The 26,822-nt window shown below is 39.6% G+C and overlaps 2 protein-coding genes across 7 annotated transcripts in view; one reads left to right on the top strand and one right to left on the bottom strand.

Annotated features, from left to right (window-relative positions):
- The window catches only part of LOC140486230 (uncharacterized), a 97,828-nt gene extending 81,004 nt beyond the window's left edge, over positions 1 to 16,824 (top strand). The window contains exons 20-22 of the mRNA XM_072585087.1: positions 10,236 to 10,394; positions 12,648 to 12,807; positions 16,487 to 16,824. Coding sequence (XP_072441188.1) covers positions 10,236 to 10,394; positions 12,648 to 12,807; positions 16,487 to 16,578 — 411 coding nt within the window. The 3' untranslated portion in view covers positions 16,579 to 16,824. The remainder of the gene's footprint in view (positions 1 to 10,235; positions 10,395 to 12,647; positions 12,808 to 16,486) is intronic.
- The window catches only part of riox2 (ribosomal oxygenase 2), a 73,585-nt gene continuing 59,556 nt past the window's right edge, over positions 12,794 to 26,822 (bottom strand). For 4 of the 6 annotated variants that reach the window (XM_072585088.1, XM_072585091.1, XM_072585089.1 and 1 more), the window contains exons 10-11: positions 25,601 to 25,658; positions 24,270 to 24,488 (exon numbers count right to left, since the gene is read on the bottom strand). In XM_072585088.1, coding sequence (XP_072441189.1) covers positions 24,286 to 24,488; positions 25,601 to 25,658 — 261 coding nt within the window. In that variant the 3' untranslated portion in view covers positions 24,270 to 24,285. Of the gene's footprint in view, positions 15,815 to 24,269; positions 25,659 to 26,822 lie in introns of those variants that run through there. The other 2 variants (XM_072585093.1, XM_072585094.1) reach the window with 2 other exon arrangements.

A 26,822-nucleotide genomic window follows, 5' to 3' on the forward strand; every position in this document is an offset into this window, starting at 1 on the left:
CTGAGAAACTGACAGCAGGCTTTTAAATAATTATTTAAATCAAATGAGCGTTATCAAGATCATTTAAAATTATCGATTTCATTCGAATAGCAGTATAGCTAGATGGAGAGAAATGTTAGATGCTGCATTTTGGTAGGGAAAGTTAAGGCAGACTTATAAACTCAATGGTAAGGTCCTGGGGAGTGTTGCCAACCAAAGAGACCTTGAGGTGCAGGTTGATAACTCCTTGAAAGTGGAGTCACAAGTACAGAGGGTGATGAAGGCAGCATTTGGTACACTTGGCTTTATTGGTCAGGAATTTGGATGACTTGTTGCAGCTGGTTAGGCCACTTTTCGAATACTGCATTCAATTCTGGTCATCCGACAGGAAAGACGTTATGAAACTTGAAAGGATTCAGAAAACAGTTACAAGGATGTTGCCGGGATTGGAAAGTTTAAGCTATTGGGAGTAGCTGAATAGGCTAGGGCTGTTCCTCCTGTGCGTGCGAGGCCGAGAGGTGACCTTATAGAAGTTTATAAACTCATCAGGGGCATTGATAGGGTGAATAGCCAAGGTCTTTTCCCCAAGGCAGCGGAATCCAAAACTAGAGGGCATCGGTTTAAGGTGAGAAGAAAAAGATTTATAAGGGACCTAAAGGGCAACTTTTTCACACAGAGAGTGGTGCATGTACGGATGAAATGCCAGGGGAGGTGGTTGAGGCTGGCATCATAGAATCCCCTACAGGTGCAAATAAGCCATTTGGCCCAACGAGTCTACACTTGACTCTCAGTAAAGAGCATCTCACCCAGACTCACCTCCCCTAACCTATCCCTGTAACCTTGCATTTTTCATGGCTAACCCACCTAACCTACACATCCCTGAACACAATGGGCAATTTAGCATGACCAATCCACCTAACCTGCACATCTTTGGACTGTGGGAGGAAACCAGAGCACCCGGAAAAACCCATGCAGATACAGGGAGAATGTGCAAACCCCAGATAGACAGTCACCCGAAGCTGGAATTGAACCCGGGTCCTTGTGCTGTGAGGCAGCGGTGCTAACCTCATTTAAAAGACTGAAAAGGCATCTGGCTGGGTACGAAAGGTTTAGAGGGATATGGACCAATTGCTGGCAAATGGGACCAGATTAATTTAGGCTACTTAGTCGGCATGGACCAGTTGGACCGAAGGGACTGTTTCCATTTTGAACATCTCTATAACTCTGTAGCTCTATGAACCACAAATTGTAGTGAAGACTTGAATGCAGTATTTACTGAAAATATGTTGTGAAGGATAAATATTTTTTGTTATTCAACTGAAATTCTTGTTTCAAAACACAAGAACAGCGCAATGTAAAATGGCAAGAAGTCTTTCCCTCAACTTGGGAGAAAATAAAATGTATAGCATTTCTTCATTTTAGAGCATTTCTGCAATTTTTAGAATGCCGGAAGATAGTCTTTCTTCTACAGAAATAGGAGGGTAGTCCTGAAATACTTAGAAGCTTTTCAACTTTAATTTATGTAAAGACATTACTAGAAAAAGAAAATAAAAATATAGAAGTTAATATCCTTATTAAAAAACAAACTTATTACTAGGAGAGTGGTAAGGGCATGGAGTGACCTGCCTGCTAATGTAGACAGGAGACGAAACATCTGCAACACAAAGTCCCAGCTCGGCAAACAGAACCACAACAACGAGCACCCGAGCTACAAATCTTCTCACAAACTTTGAATGTAGTTAACTCAGTCACATTAGCGAGATTTAAACAATCCTTGGATAAGCAGATGGATGATGATGGATAGTGTAGGGTTATGGGCTTAAATTAGTTCACAGGTTGGTACAACATCGAGGGCCGAAGGGCCTGTTCTGCGCTGTATTGTTCTATGTTTTAAAGCTTTGTTTACAATTCATCTTTAGGGTACAGCAATCAAAAATAATTGTAATATTCAAAAAACATTTTAAAAACTTGAAGGAAATACTTAATATATATGAAATGATTATACTGTACAATCAAATACTGTACAAAAGAATTTACATCTGAAAAAAAGTAGATGTTGCTAAAGTCCTTCAACAGCTTGCAAGTAAATAAATAGGCGAAACAACAAGTTAAATATGACAATGGAGAAAAAGATTTAATTTCCAAAGAGATAATCCATGTGATACAGAATTTCTTAAGAAATCCAATGAAAAACAAGTAAACTTTTTTTTATTTTGTAGTTCCAATTGAAGGCCAAGTATTGAAATGACAGAATGTTCGAGAAGAATTTGTTAGAGTATTGTGAGAGTATTTGACAATTACTTTATATTAAATGCCAATTGGATAATGAAATAAACAAAACTTTTTAAAAGGATACAATTTCCAGAGCGACGTGTTGACAACTTTATCAACAAACTTCACAGATTGTTAGAATTTTGTGACTATTGTAAATTACAACCAAATTGGGGTACCACGGTGGCTCAGTGGTTAGCACTGCTGCCTCACAGCACCAGGGTCCCAAGTTCGATTCCAGCCTCTGGCAACTGTCTGTGTAGAGTTTGCACATTCTCCCACAGTCCAAAGATGTACAGGTCAGGTGAATTGGTCATGTAAATTTGCCCATAGTGCTAGGTGCATTAGTCAGAGGGAAATAGGTCTTGGTGGGTTACTGTTCGGAGGGTCGGGGTGGACTGATTGGGCCGAAGGGCCTGTTTCCATGCTGTAGGGAATCTAATCTAAAAACTAAACCAAGATAAGGATTTATCTTTCAAATACATTACGAGCAAAAGATGATCTCATTGTTGAAAAGAGTTGTCCAGGTGGTACTAAAAACTGAAATCCAAAAGCAGCACAAAAGAATGACAGGAAAAGGAAGGCAGAGTCAAGATTAGATTGGTGCTGGAAAAGCACAGCAGGTCAGGCAGCATCTGAGGAGCAGGAAAATCGACATTTCAGGTAAAAGCCCTTCACCAAAAGCATTACTCTGATCTCCAGCATCTGCCTAGGAATAGAAAGGCAACCTAGCTGAAGAATTTCATCAAACTTTATCAACTTTCAAAGGCATAGAAACATTGGAACATCACATGGTAGATCAAAAAAGAAGTATTTAAAACCTTTGATGCTACAAGTTGCTATGCCAGGGGTACAATTTTTAAAAAACACAAACGTTCATTGTGTTCAGCTTTCTTACACTGATGTAAGGAAGAAAATGGGACATCTGCAGAGATTTTACAAGGAAGAGTCAAAAACAACTGTTGAACCACAGAATTAAGAATGTTAAGGTGTATAATGAAGTTAACACATTAAAACAAACACCTTTGGAAGAAAACATAAAATACCAAGACATAGCTTCCTTAGAATGCCCATCATATGAAAGTATGCCTTTGATTCATATTTTCCAATCTTTCCTATGAGTAATAGGTGACTTACCTGAACAAACTATCTGATTAATTTCAAATTTGAGACTAGGGTGAATGTTAGTGTATCAGCTGCAAAAGTCCCTTAGCTGGGGAGAAGGAAACTACAACCCACTTATCCACTTTGTTAGCAAAAACAGGAAAGCAGATCATTATCTGAATGGTGATAGATTGGGAAAGTGGAGGTACAATGAGACCTAAGTGACCTTGTACATTAGTCACTGAATCTAAGCATGCAGGAGCAGCAGGCAGTAAAGAAGGCTACTGACATGTTGACCTTCATAGTGAGAGGATTTGAGTACAGGAACTGCTGCAATTATATGGGGTCTTGATGAGATGATACTTGGGGTACTGTGTGCAGTTTTGATTTCCTTACCCAAGGAAGTATGTTCTGGCCATGGAGGGAATGCAACAAAGGTTTACCAGACTGATTCCTGAGACAGCAGGATTGATGTATGAAGAGAGACTATATCAGCTAGAACTATATTAACTGGAGTTTAGAAGAATGAGGGAACATCTCATAAAGATCTCTAAAACCTTAACATGACTAGACAAGAAAAAACAGGAAGGATGTTCCAAATGAGGAGGGAGTCCAGAACGAGGGGTCACAGATTAAGCATACAAGGTAGGTTGGTTAGATGAGCAGAAATCTCTTCACCTAGGGATTGGTGAACCTGTAAAATTCTCGACTGCAGAAAGATGTTCATGTCAAACATTGTATGCTTTCAAGAAGGAATTCTAATTCGTAAGGCTAAAGGGATCGAAGATTCTAGGGAGAAAGTGTGAACAGGATTCTGAGTTGGATGATCAGCCATATGACCTACAACTGCTCCTATTTTCTATGTTTCTATGATTATGACTACTGATAGACAGTTGCAAGGAGTAAACAGAACAAAGTCAAACGAATATTGAGAGTGCTCTTACAATATAGAAACCAATACTATTTGGAAAAAGTGTAGAGTCGGTTCTGCTATAATGTATGTTTCTTCAAGATGGACTGGCTTTAATGTGATTGGAGAATTTAGACCATTATTTGTAGAATGTAAACCTTCCTTACCTGTATTGTTTATAATGTGATTCTGGCTCCATTAATTTAAATGGCACAGCTATTGTGGGATTTTCTACAACACAAGATCGCATGAGACATTATATCAGAACCGACTGTACATTCATTAGGAACTAACCGTTCTCATTTCTGAGCAGGAACATTCTTTAACTTCTACAGTACGTTGAAGAATCTCAACCAGATCAGAAGCCAAGTTCCAGTGTTCAATGTAGCATTACTGAAGAGGAGGACTTCATGTGTCTCAGTAAATTGTTCACAGAAACTAAGGGAACAAATATACTGTTTGTCATGAATTATTTTGGTATATGACAATGGTTCATCATAGAGAGATCAGAAGTTTGAAAGAATTATTCAATTATCTTCCAGCTGCAGTAGAATTTTCAAAATCTGATCATCTGATCCTTTTGAAATCACAACCACTAGGAATTATACCGAGACTCTTCAACAGTTAATTAAACTGCTTAAAGCAGTACCAAAACAGCCCAGTCAGCTTTACTGCCTATGATTGAATTCTCACATATGAATCTAACTCACTGTAATAACAAGAGAAGAAAATTACTCCTTTCAGAAACACAACTATCTTCTCTGACATGATTTGAGGAAATTAGCAATCCTTCATGTGAAACAAGTGTTCAACGGTGACATCAATGTGACGTCCGCAGTAAAGAGCATCTGAGAAAGCAAAGATCCACAAAGATTTGGGTGTAACGATAACTTGTATTTGAATGTTACATCTTTCAATTCAACCAAGTCATCAATCATTCATAAAGTCAGAGATTTAGGAAGCAATGGGATAGTGATCAGCCTGTTTAATATATTTGAACTAATTGCATAAAGAATTTAATAACCAGGGAGAAATGTTGTGTAGGACAGTTAGTACCTGAAGGGGTTAACTATCACCACAAGATAAGATTTGCTGTTTAAAGAGTTGTTCCTGTGAGGGGCTAAATAAATTTGGTGTATTTACCAGAGGGTGTTTGGTAATTCAGTAACTGTTCTTAGAGTTAGCCACCTGTAGCTAAAATAGCACTCTGTATATAATCTTAAATTGAGCCTGATAATCTCACAAGAAGCAAGCATGTATCTCAATTGTAATGTAACTAGCTACCAGGTAATATGTTATAAACCTATTTGCTTTTCATCCAGACTGAACCTATCTTCTTCTGAAGAGTTTGCTTAGAATCCTTCCTCACATGGTTTCTGTAGCTTAGACTGATACAAACAGGAAGGAATGGTGGCAGTGAACCTATCCAAGACACCCTGGATGGTTCATCCAGAAATCCATATATAAAAATGATGAGAGTGTTGGCATATGGCCTAGGGCTACAGTTACAGTGGTCAATTCTAAGGGAAGAATACTTTTACCCAAGGTATAATCCTTTTCAATGGTGACATTCTGAGCTGTGAATTTGCTTTTGATTTTCACAGTTGTTTTTGCACTTAAGTTTTACCATCAAGTTTTGGGAAGTAACTTACGTCTATTCAAAATAGGAAACGAAGTAGCTCACTCAAGTAGCCCATTGAGTTTGTTCTGCAATTTAATTGGATAATGACAGATTTGGCACTCCTCACATCTATTTTCCTGTCTTTTCCTGATACCCTTGATTCCACTACTGTTCAAGAACCTATCTATTGTAAAGCAAACTGTAAAGCAATCAACCAATTTTATCTGGGATATTTCTTTTCTCCCTAGCATCTCTTTTGCAGCAGCAAGATTATTCTTAACCTTGTCCAGTTACATCTTACCAACTTGTTCAGAGATGTTATTAGACTCCTTTGGAGCAGGTGGACCCTGAATCCTACTCAGAGGTAGGGACTCATTGACCTTTCAACAAAGGATGGGAGGGGGGAGTCAGTTGCTTCCTAGCCCCAGTGTGTGTTTCTCTCATAATCTTGGTCCCTTTTGGTGCTATGAAAACCCGTCTTAGAGTCAAGAGAGTGAGGTTCAGGTCCCACCTGCTCAGAGTGTACAAAGAGCATCTCTGAAAACAGGTTGATTAGAAAATATCCCCTCTCTCAACCTTCTCCCCTCAACATAGGAAGGGAGCAATGGGCTCATTCCCAGGGAACATAGTCAAGATGGCCATGCCCTTGACCTGTGCCCTTTCACCTCCCCTACCTTTGAATTCTGACCTCTCTCCCTCACTGTTGAGAGAGGATCTTTCATGCTACGCAGTGTTTCCATGCTAAACATCCACCTTCCCCACCAATGCCCACCGCCATGTCCTCCTATTTCTCTTGGATAGTTTAAATGGTCCTGAAAGCTGCCAACCATTAATTGATTTTTTTGAGTGCCCTGTGTGAGGCACTTCAAATCAATTGGTCAGAACTGCTCCATCTTCCATATTAAAATCCATTAATAAGCCCCCAAAATCAGCAAATATAAATTAATCTAAATGAATATCAATTTTGGCATCAAAGTTGGAAAAATATGTGAAAAATAAATGTAGCTTCTAGATGAAAAATCTTTCCTGGGTCATTGGGAAATCTTTGAAAGATTCAAAGAACTATTGCATATTAAATAAGTTCTATCTTCTTGTTTGTTCGGATTGAAATACCAGGAACCATTTGCAATGTAATCTGAAATGCTTGTATGGCCAACTGGCAGCATACTAAATTTAAAGATAGTATAGGACATTTTTCAAATGTTTCACATGTTCTTAACCCTTTTCTATCATGATTACTCTCTCTTCCACCTAAAGGACAAATATTTAGATATAATTCAACTTTGGGCCCAGAAATATCACCAAACCTACATAGTATCAAAATTCTATCTTCTTAAAAGCATTGAATTTTTGAGGCAATCTAACAATCTGATGTTTGTTTCAATTCTAACAATCTGATTAGATCTGTTAATCATGGGAGTATTTTCAAAAATCCCACAGCAGGTGGATTTGGCTCAGGTTAGAGTTTACAATGTTAAAAATCAGAAAAACAATATGCTAAATCTAGTTAAGTTGTTCCACCTTCTGTTTTATTGGAGGCAGGACGAGTAGCAGAAATCAATACATGTTCAGGAGGTAGGTCAGTTTCTGAAATCCTTTAAGGAATCTACCTGCTGTTATTTTCTAATTTTTACATTTTATATTTAATATTGCAAGCATCTGTTATTTGCCACTTGGCTAAACCCAGGACTTCTAGGAGAAAGTGAGGACTGCCCGAAACATCGATTCTCCTTCTCCTTTGATGCTGCCTGACCTGCTGCGCTTTTCCAGCAACACATTTTCAGCTCTGATCCCCAGCATCTGCAGTCCTCACTTTCTCCTAGTTGATTTTAACCTATTGCGAATTCTCTTGCAAGGATGCCTTCCTTGAAGAAGCTCTCCTCCTCCCTCTACAAGGATCTCAGTGAGTCCCTCTCTCACTGTACACCCCCAGGTCATCTCATCTGCCCTGAAGTTCTTCAGCCACGTCCTCAAACAGACTCGCTACCACAGCCACATCTCTTTCCTCAGCACCTGTCTACGGAACCGACTGACTCCACACGGACTCCAGACTATGTTCAGACCAACAAAATTTGGACCCAACCAGGACAACCAGTACCTACAACAAATCCAAAGCCTCCAGCGACAGACCTCCCTCCGGATCCTCCGTTCCACGCTTGCAGCCATGCGTCGCTACCTACATTCCCTACAGTCAGCCCTACCCCAGCTCAGGACAACACTCTCACAGACCTGCAAAGGTCCTTTACTCTTCTTCATCCACAGAAGAATCCATACACTAAACCCAGGACTTCCTCAATTGTGAAAAGATTCAACTCATTTTCAATGCGGTTTACTTCATTCTGCCATTGGAGGCAGTTTAGAAAAGGTTCACTAGGGTTGAAAACAAGTATGGAAAGCCAGTCTTATGAGGAGAGGTTGAGTAAATTGGGCCTGTTCCCATTGAAATACAGAAGAGTGAGAGGATGCCTTATTAAAACATATGAGAGTCTTCGAGGACTTGACAGGGCAGATGTGGAAAGGGGTTTCGCTTGTGGAGGTGTCTGACCAGAGGGCATAATCTCAGAATAAGGGGGTGCATATTAAAGACAAAGGTGAGGAGGAACTTCTTCTCCTTGAGAATCTGTGGAATTCTTTACCACAGATGACTGTTGAGGCTGGTTCATTAATTATATTCAAGGCTGAGATAGACAGATTTTTAATCAGTAAGGGAATCAAGCAATATGAGGTAAATGCAAGAAAGTGGAGTTGTGGATTATCAGATCAGACATGATCTTATTGAATGGTGGAGCAGACTCAATGGACTGAATGGCCTATTTCTGCTCCTATGTCTTTTGGTCCTATGTAATTTTCACCTTTTTTCTGCAAAGGATATGAATGGATACAGTTGTACTATACGCTGGAGCAGATGTACGAGAGTCACAATCAATTATAAGGAAACTACCTTACATGTGTAATTTATTCTTATATCAATGTTTTTTAAAAAAAGCAAATATCTTTATTTTCAAATTGGCAGTGGCAACCCTCAAGGAAGGAGCCCATAATATATCCAGTGTCATCTTTGTACTTAAAAGATAAAAAAAAACGTTATCATAGAAACCAGAAGATCTGCAGATGCTGCAAATCAGAGACAAAAATAGAAATTGCTGGAAAAGCTCACTTCTGAGGAAGGGTCACTTGACCCGAACTGGTAATTCTGATTTCTTTCCACAGATGCTGCCAGGCCTGTTGAGCTTTTCCAGCAATTTCTATTTTTATCTCTAAAGTTGCCATGGACCTGCTTTCATTATAAGAGATGACCGGTGGTAAAAGTTTAACCTGAGGGTCACCACGCCTCACGTGAGGGGTGAGGTTGAGAAGGTGGGACTGTCATGGTGACCTCAGACAGAATGTGAATTGAACTATGCTGCTGGCATCACTCTGCACCACAAACCAACCATCCAGCCAACTGAGCTAACCAAACCAAACCACAAGTGTCATACAACAGAACTGAGAAACAAAAATAAGTTTGATTGACTCTTGAGGCAATGTTCTCTGTCAACATTGGACATTGCACATTGGACATGATTCACTCCAGTCAGTCCTGGATGCTTCTTACCCTAAATTCCAGCATTAGATTGCATGGACTGGGGGAAGCAAAACCAAGCCTTCTCATCTTAAATTGCACTCCTGGGATGCCAGCAGAGGCCCAGAAAGCTGACTAAGGCAGAGTGGAATCCTGAGCAAAAACTTAGCTAGGGTCTGGTTTCCATTTATCAAAAATCTTTTCAGCTCTACACCCACCTTCCCTGTACATATCCGCTTGAAGAAAAATTACTTATTTTGGTCTACAATCTGGAACTCTCACTAAAGCCTTTACCTCGATCTCTTTCAACTATAAACCTCAAAATCTACCCTTTGACCAATTTCTTCTTCTCCTGAAGGAAAGGCAGAGAACATGGTTGCAATGAAAAATGAATTCATTTTGGTTTGGAGAAGGGAAAGAGTGAAGTAATGGCAAAGGAAAAAAGAGAAAATAAAGGCAAAGGGGAAAGAAGTGGCTTTACAAAGATATTGGGTAAAGGTTTGTGAGGAGAAAGAACTGTTTCCATGAAGCATGAGGAAAGAAAAAGCATTTGAGGAAGGAGGAAAGTTTTATGAGTGCATGAAGCTTTTTTTGAATACATATTTTTATGTAAATTTGCTGAATTTATTTAATATTTTCTTCAAACATTGCTCCTGGATTACACAATGATAAAGTTTTTTTTCATCAGTGTCTATTGATATCAATACAGGGTTCACAAATAAAATTTTACAGTAATAAGCACATGCACAGTCACTAACAAAATCAATTTCCTGTTTTTGTGACATCAGCCGAGAGTCTACTTCCAAATCAAAAACAAAGCCACAGGAGGGTTTCTGACTGTTGATGGAGATGCTAAAGACCCAAAGGGATCTAAATTATCTGTCTGTCCTTACAATGGTAAAACTACACAGATGTGGTTTTACTGTAATGGGCTTATTCAATCCAAGGTAATTATATAATTGATATCTGTTATTCTTTCAATACATAATGCTCTGGGACAAATTGTTGTTGAGAGGATTACTTTTGATTTAGTGGTAAACAAAGTTGGTTGGCTGATGATGTAGTTAATTAAAATATAAAGCATCTGTTGATAATTGCAATCAACAGGTATGGAAAGGTTCTGCTGTGTTAACAGAAATGAATTGGCAAGGGGCTAATAATATCTGTATGTCAATTGTTTTGGTAATATTAACACATTATTGTTGGCCTGAATGATGTCGAGGTGGTTTGAATAGGACATAGTTATTGCATACGATAAGCATTAAACTAAATAAGACCCACAGCATACTTCCTATGCAGGATTTATTTTCCTGATATCTTCTGCAAAATATAAAACATATTGAAATGCATTGCAAATGTATTGGATAAATTGTTTCAAAACAATTGTGTTCAATGTTTTGTGACCATTCACTTTATTCTTACTGCAGGGCTTTGTTCATTATTTTTAAGTTTTCTGGAAGGGGAGTATTATTCCCTTAATGTAGTCACCCACATTCCCTGTTGTCAAATGAAGTATTAATGCTCATGCTATTTAACCTATTAGTAACAGAAATAAGAACAGCAGAGTAAGATACATCTCCTTTATAACACAAAAAAGGTTTATGACATTAAGTGCCAATGTGACTATCTGTAAGGCAGAATTAGAGGATTCAAAGAGAATGTGGATAAATTAAGTCAATTGGTTAAAAATGCCTGATAGATTTCATTCTAAATAAATAACAAATACAGATGCTTCTTTATTTATATATAATGCAAAACATTCCAAGACACTCATTTGAGATTTTTAAAGCAAACTTTGACACTAAGTAACATATATATTAGGAAGCATGATCAAAAACTTAGTCAAAGATATGAATTTTGAACAGTGTCTTAACGGAAGAAGGGTAAGAAAGCAGAATGGTTTCGGGAGGAAGTTTCTTCAAGGCTTAAGGTTTTGCAGTTGAAGGCATAGCACCAATGGTGAAGCTATCAAAATCAGTGATTCATAACAAGCCAAACTAGAAGAGTGCAGATATTAAATGGGGTTGTAGGTCTGGGAATAGAGACAGTGTGGTAACAGTAATGATTTGGATGGCTACAAATTTATGCAGGGTGGATCCCAGGACAGCAGTCAGCAATGCATTGGAATAGTCAAGTTTAGAAGTAAGAGTATTACAAGCAGCACAAAATATAACATATTACACATTAGAAGAGGAAACATAATAGACTGAAACACAATGATTCATTACCAATTTGGGTTTGCCATTATTAAATCTAAGAAATTAAGAACCTAAATCTGATTATTAGTCATTATTAAATAATTAAGTTCAAAATTTTGAGCACTATATCCTTACTAAGTTGTTAATTCAGCTGAAGTGTTTCCTGGACATTGGAGTCAAAATTCAAATTCAGATGAGTCAAGCTGTGAAACTGAATTCAACAAACATAGTAATTTGAGACCAATAACAGAAAAATGATGATATTTTCTGAAGTACCTATCAAACTAATAATTGACTATAAAAGAGAACACCAAGAAACATGGACAATAACCCAGCATAGGGAAGGGAGATACCTACCCCATAACAATATTTACAGGAAAACTTTCAGGATATCAGCCATGAATGAAAGGCAGAGCAGAGTCAATGGGCTGACTGGCCTAATTCTGCTCCCATATTTTTATAGTCTTAGCCAGATAGTGGAAACCTAAGTGCTTGATTGTGATTTTATCTTATCAGGCCTCTTGAAAACAGCCACAACAGGATTGCCACTGAGTTTCCAGCTGAGTCCATTCTGACCTTTTGAAGAGTATCCCATCCAGACCCACCCTCCTACCCTATCCCTGCAACTCTGCATTTTCGATGGCTAACCCAGCTAGCCTACACACAAAGGCAATTTAGCATGGCCAATCCACCTAGCGTGGACACCTTTCAATTGGTTGGGGGGGGGGGGGGCCATGCAGGTATAAGGAGAACATGCAAACTCCACTCAGACAGTCGCCTGCAGTTGGAATTGAACCCAGTTGCCTGGTGCTGTGAGGCAGTAGTACTAACCACTGTGCAGCCACTGCTGTCATTCAATTCCATTCATGAACAGAAGGAATATATTGTAGAGTTTTGTATTAATCTGCATTCCTTAAAAAAGCAAGCCAACTCTTCACCTAAGCACCCAAATTACTCTGACCTTAATTAACAAACTAAACTAATATTCTATTCCGCTTATAGGCTAACTATACGTGCATAGATACCATTGGTAGTCAAGGAAAGGCTGGAACCAGAGTAATTCTTTGGACAGAACATAGCCGCACTCATCAGAAATGGAACATTAATAGAGATGGAACAATTTCTTCTTTTCTAGATTTTAATCTGCGACTAGATATTAAAGGTAACACATTTATTTATTTTAAAAAAATAAACTTAATTTTCCACCACATCTGAATTTATAGAAATGTAAAATCTTAAGAAAATACTGGATAATTTCTATTATATCCACTCAGTATAGTTTGCTTAGAATAAAGGCTGCACTTATTTATATCACGTTCATATCAATAGAAAATAATGTTAAGTATACTTCAAAACTGGAATGGCAACCTAAGTTGTGAGGTTTCCTCAGCACAGTGAACAGCGCACAACTCTTTCCAAAGAGTCAGATTCAGAGAGTCTACTGCAAATTTTAAAAATAACATCAAATGTTATTATTACATTACAATCCCTGAGGAACTGGCCAAATTTAAGTTATGATCTGGTATACATCCCAGATATTTTCTACGACTGTTTGTGTTATAGTCATAGAATCATACAGCAAGGAAACAGACCCTTTGGCCCAACTTGTCTATGCTGACCAGGTATCCTAAACTGAACTAGTTCCATTTACTTGAATTTGGTGCTTATCTCTCTAAATCTTTCCTATTCACGTATGTCTTTTGAATGTTGTAATTATGTTTGCTTCCACCACTTCCTCTGGCAGTTCATTCCATATTCGCAGCACCTTCTGTGTGAAAAAATTGCCCTGCAGGTCCTTTTTAAATCTTTCCCCTACCATCTTCAACTTATGCTCTCTAGTTTTGAACTCCCCCATCTTGGAAAAGTCTTTGGCTAGTCACTTTATCTATGCCCCTTATGATTTTATAAACCTCCATAAGGTTACCCCTCAGCCTCTGATGCTCCAGAGAAAAGAGTCCCAGCCTATTCAGCCTCTCCCGATAACTCAAACTCTCCAGTCCCAGCAATATCCTTGCAAACACTTTCTGTATGCTTTCTAGTTTAACCACACTCTTCCTATAGCAGACGACCACAATTGTATGCAGTATTCTAAAAGATGCCTCACCAATATCTCATACAGCTGCAACATGATTTGTGGAGAAATTTGCTGACACAGTATGCCATAGCTGCCTGCCTTGCACCATGCTCACACATTGATTGTAGCTTGACTGAAACTGCTCCGTGAGCAATTAAATTAACCCCTCTTTCAGTTTCACTTCACTTTGCCCCCTGGAAGACATCTCTGATAATGATATTTTCTGTTCTGGAGAATGCACGATTTGAAATACACAAAGCAAGCTTTTTTATACAAGGTTAGAACCGTAAAACAATCTGCAAACAATATATAGTAGAAACCAGGGTAAGCTATTTACCCCTTTAAACCTTTAATGAGACCATGTCTGAACCTCTACTTCATAGAATCCCCACAGTGTGGAAGCAGGCCATTCAGCTCATCGGGTCCACACTGACCCTCTGAAAAGCATCACACCCAGACTTGGCCTCCTACCCTTTCCCAGTAAACCTGCATTTTCTATGGCCAGTCCACTGAACCTGCACATCTTTGGACTGTGGGATGAAACTGGAGCACCAAGGAGATACCCACACAGACATGGGAAAAACATGCAAACTCCACACAGGCAGGCACCCGAGGGTGGAACTGAACCAGGGTTCCTGCTGCTGTGTGGCAGTAGTGCTAACTAATGAGTCACTGTACCCCCTAAGTACCATTAAATGTCATTTTCTTCTACTTAAGCACTATTTTCCTGCACTATCCCCATATCTCTTGATTTTTTTAAAAATATGTAGAAATTTATCAATCATTGTGTTGAACACATTCAACAATTGAGTCTCCATATTCCTCTGGTGTGGAGAATCCCAAGGTCCTGTGTGTACATATTGGTATTTAGCCATTCATGGGATATGGGCATTGTTGGCTAGGCCAACATTTATTACCCAATCATAATTGCTCCGTAAAAGGTGATGGTGAGCTGCCTATAATATATGAAACTTACACTCTAACATCTAAAATTAACCCAAGGTAAATATAGATACAGATAAACTATGATTGAAAACTCAACAGCAAACAACAAATAGCAAATATAACAAAGTCCGATGCTACAGGTTTCTCACCAACACTCCATAATGTTGGTGATACTGTAACTCATCAAATTTCATTCAAACTTTGTCCACTTCATAAGTTATTTTCAATCTTTACATTCAAAGGCTTAGTTTCATAACTCCCCCACTAACGGCTCACCTTTGGGTTGTTCCCTTGAGACTGCACCCCAACATTTACTCATGGGTGCAATTCCAGCTCTCTTGCATAAAATAGCTTCACGAAGTGATACTTCCCTGGGGTTTCTCCAAGCTCCAATATTTCTCAGCAGCCCCAAATACTGCTTTTGGGCTTCCTTCACCCAAAGTCTTAGCTGCACTAAACTATCAATGGTTCTCAGTGACCTCTCCTGCCCTAACAGAACAGCTTCCACCAACATGCTGCCTGAAGTCACTTACTTGCTCATGCTGTAACTAGCTTCTCCCAGCAAAATCCCACCCACATCAATTGAAACCAGAGAAATTAAAGTTCCATCACAGTCATGATGAAATGGTTTGCTCTTTTATATTTGGCCTGACCTTAAGAGGTTGATATTCCTCATTTACATTTTTTTTAATCTGATAAATTGGCTTTTATAGCCTTTCAAAGTTCACTGAATATTTTAAGCAAATCTAGTTCCAACTCCCAAGAGAAACAATCTTTTCTGATAATATTGAAAGAAACATTACCTATGTTAACATCCTAAACACTTTTGTGTGCTTCAGTTGTATTTATTCCATTTTCTACATTAAAGTGAATCCCTAAAACAAAAAATTATATACTGAAATGTATGAAACATGCCTATATTCAAAAGTTAAAGGATATCACAATATTTTCTAGTGTAAAAAATTGTTTGAAAATGGAATTCTGCAGAGACATTTACAAAAAAAAAGTACTTTTTGACATGTCCTTTGAAGAAGGGCTTATGCCCGAAATGTCGATTCTCCTGTTCCTTGGATGCTGCCTGACCTGCTGCGCTTTTCCAGCAACACATTTTTCAGCTCTGATCTCCAGCATCTGCAGTCCTCACTTTCTCCTAGAACCAAGATATAAAAAGTTCAGCAAGTTATCTCATCAATGGTGCCAGATATTAGATTAGATTACTTACAGTGTGGAAACAGGCCCTTCGGCCCAACAAGTCCACACCAACCCGCAATCCACCCAGACCCATTCCCCTACATTTACCCCTTCACCTAACACTACGGGCAATTTTAGCACAGCCAATTCACCTAACCTGCACGTTTTTTTTTGGATTGTGGGAGGAAACCGGAGCACCCAGAGGAAACCCATGCAGACACAGGGAGAATGTGCAAACTCCACACAGAGTCACTTGAGGCAGGAATTGAACCCAGGTCTCTGGCACTCTGAGGCAGCAGTGCTAACCACTGTGCCACGTTGCCACCCAATTTTATCGGGGTTTTAGCCATCCACTAGGAAGGGAACTGAGAGTCCAGTAAAGTTAAGGAGTATCACCCCGAACCATCAGACCTCTGTGCAACTACAAAACACCAGCTACGGTCACAGGTCTTGAGGAGACAAATTGGTGACATTCCAAATTGCTAAAAGAAAGAGTTGGAACGCTTATAAAGCAACTACCAGATAAAAGTGCTCAACTTGATAACAGAGAAGACATTAGCTAATGTGGCATTGCATTTCATTAAGCAACAATAGCATTTTAACATTTTTAAAACTTTGTATTGTTTCTCAGGTGGTTATTCCTATGATAAGCACCACATCATCCTAAACTCACCAGAAGAAGAACAACAGACACAATTCTGGGATATTGAAGTGATGAGATGAGAAAAACAAAAAGGAAAAATCTGAAATATCAATTCTGGGCCAACCAACGAAAACTGATAACAATCAAGTCTAGCAGTTAGTAATTAGAATTTTAGTCAATGAGACACATATGAAGCTCTGTTATTCACGATGTAGTGACTTCCTATGTCTATCGAGTGGAAGGTTTCATAATTGTTCCCACAAGGCGAGTGTAATTTAGAAATTCATTACTTTGAAACACTTTAAATAAAGCCAGTGTAACCAAAATGCTGAAACAAATAGAATAAAATTAAAAATACTCAGCTCCATCTATTTGGCAAATATACCCTTGCACACTTTATTACTTAATTATTTTGCCTATCAGGGTTTGTTTTTACATTAACACAATCACAACTTCAAATATTGAAGCTTATAATTTTAAAAGTGATTTGTAATGATTTTTAAAAATTGTAAATATGTTGCAGTGTATATTTGCATTTTTCTTGGATTAAACCAATAAAAAAATAAATTATTACACAGATCACTAAGTGGTTGAGCATTACAACATAAAGTGCCAACTTTAAACTAATTCTCCAAGGAATCTTCAGTTTTTTTATTCTTTCAGAACTAAAAAACACAGGGAATAATAATTTGAACATGATTTTTCAGCTGCACATTGTTTTTGTTCAAAAAGATCTTAAATTCATAGCTGGCTGCAAGAGAAGTACGTGTACAAAGATACTGGATTAACTGAACATTGTGTCATTACTTAGATAGCAACAAGAGAAAATTGATCTCTGAGAAACTAATAAGAGTCGTTAGTTTCTCAGAATTGACCGGTCAACAAATTCAAATTAAATATGGCCTCTCTTTGGAAAATGAATCAATTTACTTATTTAGCTACTCTATTACTAAAGTTGACTGCATCAAGAAAGAGCTAAAACTGGAAAAATTAACTGGCGACTCTAAGCACATTCATGACCATTGCAATCATACTCTGTTAAGTTCTCTATTAATTGATGTTTCATTTGTATTATGAATACTCCAAGCAAACCCTTACCTTATTACCACAAGGTTGGGACATTTGCAAGTTATATATTATGCTTGTATTATCCCTCGAGACTGATTACTGAACTTAGTGATCTCGGACTCAGCCCCACTCTCTGCAACTGGATCCTCAGTTTCCTGACCTACAGGCCACAATCAGTGAAGATTGGGGACAATATTTCATTGTCACTAACACTCAACACTGGAGCCCCCCAGGGATGCATTCTCAGCCCCCTACTGTACTAACTGTATACCCATAACTGCATCACCAAATACCAGACTAACACCATTCACAAGTTCACTGATGACACCACGTCGGTCAAATCTCAAATGGCGATGAAACAGAATACAGACAGGAGGTGGAAGACCTGGAAAAATGGTACACTGAGAACAACCTAGCTCTCAATGCTGGTAAAACCAAGGAAAACATTATTGACTTTCAGCGGGATGTTACTCTTGCCCCCCCCCCTCCCCTCCTGGGAGTGGTCATCCACAACAATCTTTCTTGGACTCTTCATGTGGACATACAGGTTACAAAGGCCCAACAACGTCTCTTCTTCTGAAAAGATTTGGCATGACAGCAAATAGCCTTGCCAACTTTTATTGGTGCGCCATCGAGAGCATTCTGTCTGGATGTATCACCACCTGGTATGGCAACTGTACCATTCAAGATCGAAGAGGGTTACAGAGAATGGTGAACTCGACACAGACAATCACAAAGGCCAACCTCCCATCAATAGAATCCATCTACCAGACCCGCTGTCAAGGAAAGGCTGCCAGCATTCGGAAAGATCCATCCCACCCTGGCAATGCTTTTCTACAACCTCTACCATCAGGGAGAAGGTACAGAAGCCTGAACACACGCACACCCTGTTTCGAAACAGTTTCTACCTTGCTGTTGTTAGAATACTGAATGGACTCACAAACTCTTAGCGTGCACCTGTACCTGTGTTTTGATTTTTGCTGCTGTTAACATATTATTTACTTATCTATGCTATTTAACAATGTGATCAGCCTGTATTGCTCACAAGACAAAGCTTTTCACTGTGCCTCAGTACACATGATAATAAATGCAATTCAATTCAATTATGACGAGGCAGCACTACTTCCTCAGCATTAGCTGGGATAAGAACATAAGAACTAGGAGCAGGAGTAGGCTGTCTGGCCCTTTGAGCCTGCTCCACCAAACAATAAGATCATGGCCGATCTTTGCGTGGACTCAGCTCCACTTACCCGTGCTCTCACTGTATTCTTTAATCCCCTTATTGTTAAAAAAAATCTATCTTAGCTCTAAAAACTACTACTTCACTGGGCAAGGAATTCCATAGATTTATATCCCCTGGGTGAAAAAGTTCCTTCTCAATTCAGTCCTAAATCTGATCCTTCTAATCTGGAGGCTATGCCCTCTTGTCTTAGTTCCACCTGCCAGAGGAAACATCCTCTCTCCTTCTATCTTATCTATTCCCTTCAGAATTTTACATTTCTGTAAGATCCCCCCTCATTCTGGTACATTCCGATTAACATAATTCCAGTCTACTCAGTCTCTCCTCATAAGCCAACCCCCTCAACTCCCAGAATTAACCTAGTGAACTTCCTCTGCACCTCATCCAATGCCAGTATATCCTTTGCAGGAGAATCGACGTTTCAGGCATAAGCCCTTCTTCAGGAATGAGACTGGTGTGCCAAGCGGGCAGAGATAAAAGGTAAGGGGGAGGGAATTTGGGGCAGGGACGCTGGGAATACTATAGGTGGAAGGAGGTGAGGGTAATATGCTGGTGAGGGGTTGGGGGCGGAGAGGTCGGGAAGAAGATTGCAGGTCAAGAGGGCGGTGCTGAATCTGGGGGTTGGGACTGAGATAAGGTGGGGGGAGGGGAAATAAGGAAGCTGGAGAAATCTACATTCATCCAATGTGGTTGGAGGGTTCCTAGGCGAAAGATGAGGCGCTCTTCCTCCAGGCATCGTGTGGTCAGGGTCTGGCGATGGAGGAGGCCAAGGACCTGCATGTCCTTTGCGGGGTGGGAGGGGGAGTTAAAGTGTTCAGCCACGGGATGGTTGGGTTGGTTGGTGCGGGTGTCCCAGAGGTGTTCCCTGAAACGTTCCGAAATTAGGCGGCCTGTCTCCCCAATGTAGAGGAGACCACATCGGGTGCAGCGGATACAGTATATGATGTGTGTAAGGTGCAGGTGAATTTGCGACAGATATGGAAGGATCCATTGGGGCCTTGGAGGGAGGTTGCAGGGGAAGGTGCCGGGAGTGGAGGTTGGATTGGTGGGGGGGGGGGGGGGGGGGGGGGGGGGGGTGTGGACCTGACGAGGGAGTCGTGGAGGGAGTGGTCTCTCCAGAACGCTGATAGGGGTGGGGAGGGAAATATATCCTTGGTGGTGGGATCTGTTTAGAGGTGGCAGGAATGACGGAGGATGATATGATGTATCTGGAGGTTGGTGGGGTGGAAGGTGAGGACCAGTGGGGTTCTGTTCTGGTGGCGAATTGCAGGGGCAGGGTTCAAGGGCGGAGTTGCGGGAAGTGGAGATGCGGTGGAGAGCATCGTCGACCACATCAGAGGGGAAATTGCGGTCTTTGAAGAAGGAAGCCATTTGGGTAGTCTGGTAGTGGAATTGGTCCTCCAGGGAGCAGATGCGGCGAGGCAAGGGAATTGGGAATATGGGATGGCGTTTTACAGGGTGAAGGGTGGGAGGAGGTGTAATCTAGGTAGCTGTGGTCAGTTTGTAGTAAATGTCTGTGTTGAGTCAGTCGCCCAAGATAGAAATGGAGAGGTCTAGGAACGGGAGGGAGAAGTCTGAGACGGTCCAGGTAAATTTGAGGTCGGGTGGAAGGTGTTAGTAAAGTGGATGAACTGTTCAACCTTCTCGTGGGAACATGAGGTAGCGCCAATACGATCATCGATGTAGCGGAGGAAAAGGTGGGGGGGTTGTCAGTGTAGCTGCGGAAGATGGACTGTTCCACATATCCGACGAAGAGGCAGGCATAGTTGGGGCCCATGCGGGTGCCCATGGCTACCCCTTTGGTTTGGAGGAAGTGGCAGGATTGTTAAGAGTGAGGACCAGTTCAGTCAGTCGAAGGAGGGTGTCAGTGGAAGGGTACTGGTTGGGTCGGCGGGAGAGGAAGAAGCGGAGGGCTTGGAAGCCTTTGTGATGGGGGATATATTTCCCTCCCCACCCCTATCAGCGTTCCGGAGAGACCAATCCCTCCATGACTCCCTCGTCAGGTCAACACCCCCCACCAACTCAACCTCTATTCCCGGCACCTTCCCCTGCAACCGCAAGAAATGCAAAACTTGTGCCCACACCTCCCCGCTCACCTCCCTCCAAGGCCCCAGTGGATCGTTCCATATCTGTCGCAAATTCACCTGCACCTCCACACACATCATTTACTGTATCTGCTGCACCCGATGTGGTCTCCTCTACTTTGGGGATACAGGCCTCCTACTTGCGGAACATTTCAGGGAACACCTCTGGGACACCCGCACCAACCAACCCAACCACCCCGTGGCTGAACATTTTAACTCCCCCTCCCACTCCGCCAAGGACATGCAGGTCCTTGGCCTCCTCCATTGCCAGACCCTGACCACACGATGCATGGAGGAAGAGCACCTCATCTTCCGTCTAGGAACCCTCCAACCACATGGGATGAATGTAGATTTCTCCAGCTTCCTCATTTCCCCTCCCCCCCACCTTATCTCAGTTCCAACCCCCAAATTCAGCACCACCCTCTTGACCTGCAATCCTCTTCCCGACCTCTCCGCCCCCACCCCCTCTCCGGCTTATCACCCTCACCCTCACCTCCTTCCACCTATTGCAATTCCCAGCACCCCTCCCCCCTACCTTTTATCTCAGCCCGTTTGGCACACCAGCCTCATTACTGAAGAAGGGCTTATGCCCGAAACGTCGATTCTCCTGCTCCTCGGATGCTGCCTGGCCTGCTGCGTTTTTCCAGCACCACATTTTTCAACTGTGGTCTCCAGGATCTGCAGTCCTCACTTTCTCCCAGTACATCCTTTATCAAGTAAGGCGACCAAAACTGCACACAGTACTCCAAGTGTAGCCTCAACAGCACCCTGTACAGCTGCAACATAACCTCCCTGGTTTTAAACTCAATCCCTTTAGGAATGAAGGACAAAATTCCATTTGCCTTCCTAATTACTTGTTGTACCTGCAGACCAACTTTCTGTGATTCATGCACAAGGCCACAGGTCCCTCTGTGTGGCAGCATGCCACAACTTTTTACCATTCAAGTAATAATTCTTTTTACTGTTAGTCCTACCAAAATGTATGACTTCATATTTATTAACATTGTATTCCATCTGCCAGACCTTTGCCTGCTCACTCAAAGTGTCTATGTTGGGTTATTCAAGTTCTTTTCAGCAATGGAAATGAATTCCTTCTGCCCATTCCATTCTTCTGATGTAACAAAACTCTTCTCACAAACATCCATGCTTCTTCAGTGAACAGTCCCTACTGACGACCAGAATCTCCTCATGCAACAGGATGAGTGCTGCAGGATATTGAGAAAATCTGTTGCAAAGTCAAACATGAAACAATTTTTTTTTTTAAAAAGGCTAAAAGGAAAAATGAAAACTAGGGAGAAAATAACCAGAAATGAATAGATAAGAGCCTCCTAAAGGAGGCCAAGTCCAAATGAGGGAGGATAAACAGCTCAGGATAAGAAGTGGAGAGAAAGGAGATACACATGCATGAAGCAGGATCGAGAGAGAGAATCCCAATTACAGGAAGAGTCACAGCGACAGCATTGTTACAGTCCAGCATGCCTCCTCCAACTCTTGGAATAAGCAAATCATTATCAATCTCTTGCTTTCATTCCATAACCCTGCACATTTTTCCTTTTCAGACTAGTCTAATTCTCTTTGAATGTTTCAACTGATAGACATTTAGTGCATTGCAGACCACTATCTCCATATTGCATTTGCTACTTTTAACGATTACTTCAAGTCTGTGTCCTCTTATTCTCAATCCCTTCATGAATGGGAAGTTTCTTCAATTTTACTACATCTAGACTCTTAATGATGTTTAATACCTCTATCACATCTTCTCTCAGCCTTTCCCCAATCCCCAAGCAAAACAGCCTTAACTTCTCCAATCTATCTTCATTACTGAAGTTCCTCAATTCTGGAACTACTCTTGAATTCTTTTTCTGCACTCTTTCCAGTGTCTTCATAATCTTCCTACAGTTGCACCCACAACTAAGACTGACCCAATGATTTATACAAGTTCAACATTGCCTCCTGCTCTTAAATTCTATGCATTACTCTTATTTATTCAACCTTGGACACTGCATTTTGAGCTAATCACTCTTTCAACCTGTTCTCCCTCCTTCAATAACTTCTGCACATATACATCCAGGTGCTCTTCTAGAGTTATGGTTTTTCAAATTGCCTCTCCACTTTCCACATACCAAAACTCATCATTCCCAATTTTCTCAACTGAACCTCATCTGCCACCTCTCCCTCCACTTCACTAACTTATCTACGTTCTTTTGAAGTTCTATACCATCAACACGGCTCACTATGCATCCAAGTTTCACATTATTTACAGACTTTGAAATTGTGCCTTGTATACAAAAATCTAGATCATTAATATTTATTAGGAGCAATTCTTACTTGTAAAAAATGATTTTCCCTTCAGAAATCCATGCTGGATTTCACATTTAACCCATATTTGTGCCTATTACTATTGATTTGGCCTGAATGAATGTTTCTAGAAATGTCCCACCATCAAAGTTAAAATGACCTGCTTATAGTTATTGGACTTCGGTTACACATTTTAACATCATAATGGTTGCAATTCTCTGGCACCAATATACCAAAAGTCTAAGAAAGACTGAAATATTACAGCCAGTATCTCCACAGCAATGGTTGAGTCACTACCCTTGACCAGAAGGTTCAAGTCCCACCTGCTCCATAGGTATGTATTAACATCTCTGAATGTGTTGATTAGAAAAATAAGCTTTTTTAAAAAAAATTATAGCTAATGTTGGATAGTTGGACATTATCTCAAGATGCTGTCCTAATCTCTCCTCTGGAGCCCGATTGTTATCAATCTTGTAGCCTTAGGAGGCCAATTTTAAATAATACAACACATTATGAAAATACTGATAATGTTAAGCACAACTAATACAAGGTTACTAGGCATTCCAGATAATGATAAGGACTTAGTTCAGCCACGCATACCCTCAGATACTTGGCCTACATGAGCTACACCAGTATTTTGCCTGTGGATTCAATTTAACTCAAACATTTTCTAATACAAGAACATGGAAAACAATGAACTAGACAAATGTATCTGTCTTATGAAACAAACTAAATTCCCAGCTCCTTTCTAATATAATCACTTGAGACTTACTGATCATTAATGTTTCTTCCCTGAGTGAAAAACTGTAAGCGCAACCCATATTCAAAAGATCCCCCCAACATCCTTTTCCACAGTCTGCCTAAATCTATGAAGATGGCTTGCAAATGGGAACAGACTAAAAATATACAAAAACAAATGTATTGCTACAGACTTTAACTTGCCAGTAACTTGTTTTAATTAGAATAGCAATTCTCAAATGTTTTTATCCACATGCTTTCTGTAAATATTGATGCATTCACACAGATAACTAAATACTTTGCAGTAATCAATGTTAACTATCCAAGGAAAGCAGACCATAAATATAGTAACTTTTTTATTAAAACAAAAACAGAAATAACAAATCAACAAATGCATAAAAGGTATATAATTCTACAGATACAATATTAATGGCACGTGCCTTGCCTGGCCACAGTTGGAAGAAATCTGATGACCTCAGTGCCTGCATTCTGCCCCCTTCCCCCATCCTCAATCTTTTGCAGAAACCGTGTGCTCCAAAGTTTGTAGCTAAAAATAAATGAACTAACAATGAGAGAAAAAAAAAGTTTTATCGAAGCTTCAATTAGTGGTCATCCACCTTGAAATGCATTGTTGAATTAGATCATAAAGGGTTGATATCTTACATTAACAAGTTTTGAGAAAAATGTCAATTTTGTTTAAATATTATTTGCTCTAGTGCTTCAGAATTCTTCTTTAATTCAGGTGTGTCAATCTTGAGAAACAGGTTCTTTAAAGATTTAATCATCTTCAAAACATACACATATTCCAAACATACCAAAGGTATGATACATTATTAGGTTTACTATTTAAGCATCCAAATAAATAACAAAGATAAGCAAAGGTTAGCAATGCGCACAGTTTCACAGCTACATACTACATTTTGGCTGTATTAGTGTAACATTACCAACTGAATCAGATCTATGTAGTATGTCCTAAATAAATATTCAGTAAAGTTGTTTATTACAATGGGGTTTTTTTCATGAAAAAAATGCTCTTGGCACTATAGCTTTAGATTTTTAGTTTTATTTTTAAAATCTATCCAATTATCTTTTGGTTAGTTCTGCTCATTAATTGCCATACTTAGCAGGTACCTGAAAGATTATTGATCTTAAAGGAAACCCAAGAAATAAAGCTGGGTTGCAAAGCATATATATTTATCCATATATGTATTTTTTTTTAAAAAAGGGTGTGAAAGCTTTTTTAAAAAATGCATATGAAGGAATTTTTACAATAAAAGGTCATATTGTTTGTGAGGATGGAGAGGGTATCACTAGAGAATCATATTTGCTCCGATACTGAAAAATGACACAAAAAAATACTGAATACGTGCAATATGTTGTGACATGAAAATATAAGTCTACTATAATAAATTTTATTTCCTATAAGACATTTAGAATTTTTTTGCAAGTACTAAATATCTATGTAGTAAGATGAAAACGCCATAAAGCAGACATTTTTAAGTTCTATGGTTTTATTGTAATATAGAACCGCAAAAGGCACTCAAATGATGAGCTAACTCTAACCATAGTTTACTTAGCTCACTTCAATTAAATTTTCTGTCCACAAACACAATGCAAGATTCTCTTTAGCTTTATCTGAGTCCAGTTTGAGACCATTCACAGGAACAGTGTCACCTGTCCAAAGTTGTTTCAGTGCCTCCAAATGAGACCATGAAAATCTCAAACCGTGAGCCTGTGTGAAGGAAGAGAAAAACAAATGGTTTAATAATTTTCACAATATTGAAAGTTTCTTTTTAAAATGTGAATAATGGAATGCAATAAAGACCAAAGCAGGCAGTTCTAGCTCTAAATTGAAGCAATTTTTTTTGTTTGTGCATAATAATCAAAATTACATTTACACTTGTCTTCCTTAAAAAAAAGTATAAAAACTCACGAATGCATCAATTCTTAGAAAATAAAGTTTGTCATATAGATAATTAACATCTGAAGAGGTAGTTGACTGCTATTAAGATTCAACATCATCTTAAAATTATGCCATATTTGCACCATGGTAATACTGGCTTTTTCAAAGAATAAACATGACCAAACAACCAAATAGCAATCTAATAAATGAAAGGATCATTGTCAGTTTTTGAGACAGATGTCATACATGGCACAAAGAAGTGCTCTTTTCTCATCCAATTTTAGATACATGCCACTAAGATTTTGAAATTCTTTTGAAATGAGGTGAAAGTTACTTGGAAGTATTATGCTTTTGTCACTTGGTTTAAAAGCCCATCCAAGAGTTTGGATTCAAGGCAAACTGGTTGAACAGAAGGTATCCTCAAGAACTGTCTTAAAACGGATAGGTTCTTTATAACACTGTTCTACTCATATCAAGATTAAATACAATAAACAAATCAGAAAATGCCCAATTCTTCTGTTACATTTTGGACGACTTTTTCATAAATTCTATTCCCTAGTGCAAGATCGTCTACCCCATGTGTTTCTCAGTAATGCGTTTCTCTTGTCCTATCCAAATAACTACATACACAAGATGCTACTTATGCTCAGCAAGGACCATCCCTATGACAGAATTGCAACATTTCTCCAGGGTCCTAAAGCCCTCATATAAACATCATTAGAAAACATATGAAGGTGAAGCTCAAATTAGGTTTCATTTAAATAATGAAACAGAATGAAATAAGATCAACATCAGAGGTCTGGCTTAAGTCAGGGCTTTGCAAGTCATACACTGCGATCTTGATGAGATTTTACAGTCACGAGCTACAAATCAGTGCCTACTGTGGAGCTTGTCTGAGCACCAACAACCTTTAAAGCCTCTTGTTTATCAAGTCTACCAGATCAATCTCTGAGGCCCATTTGTTGCTGCAAAATCAGTGCACAGATATGCTTT

This window comes from Chiloscyllium punctatum, chromosome 15 (genome assembly GCF_047496795.1).
Source record: "Chiloscyllium punctatum isolate Juve2018m chromosome 15, sChiPun1.3, whole genome shotgun sequence".
In the NCBI taxonomy this organism is placed as follows: Eukaryota; Metazoa; Chordata; class Chondrichthyes; order Orectolobiformes; family Hemiscylliidae; genus Chiloscyllium; species Chiloscyllium punctatum.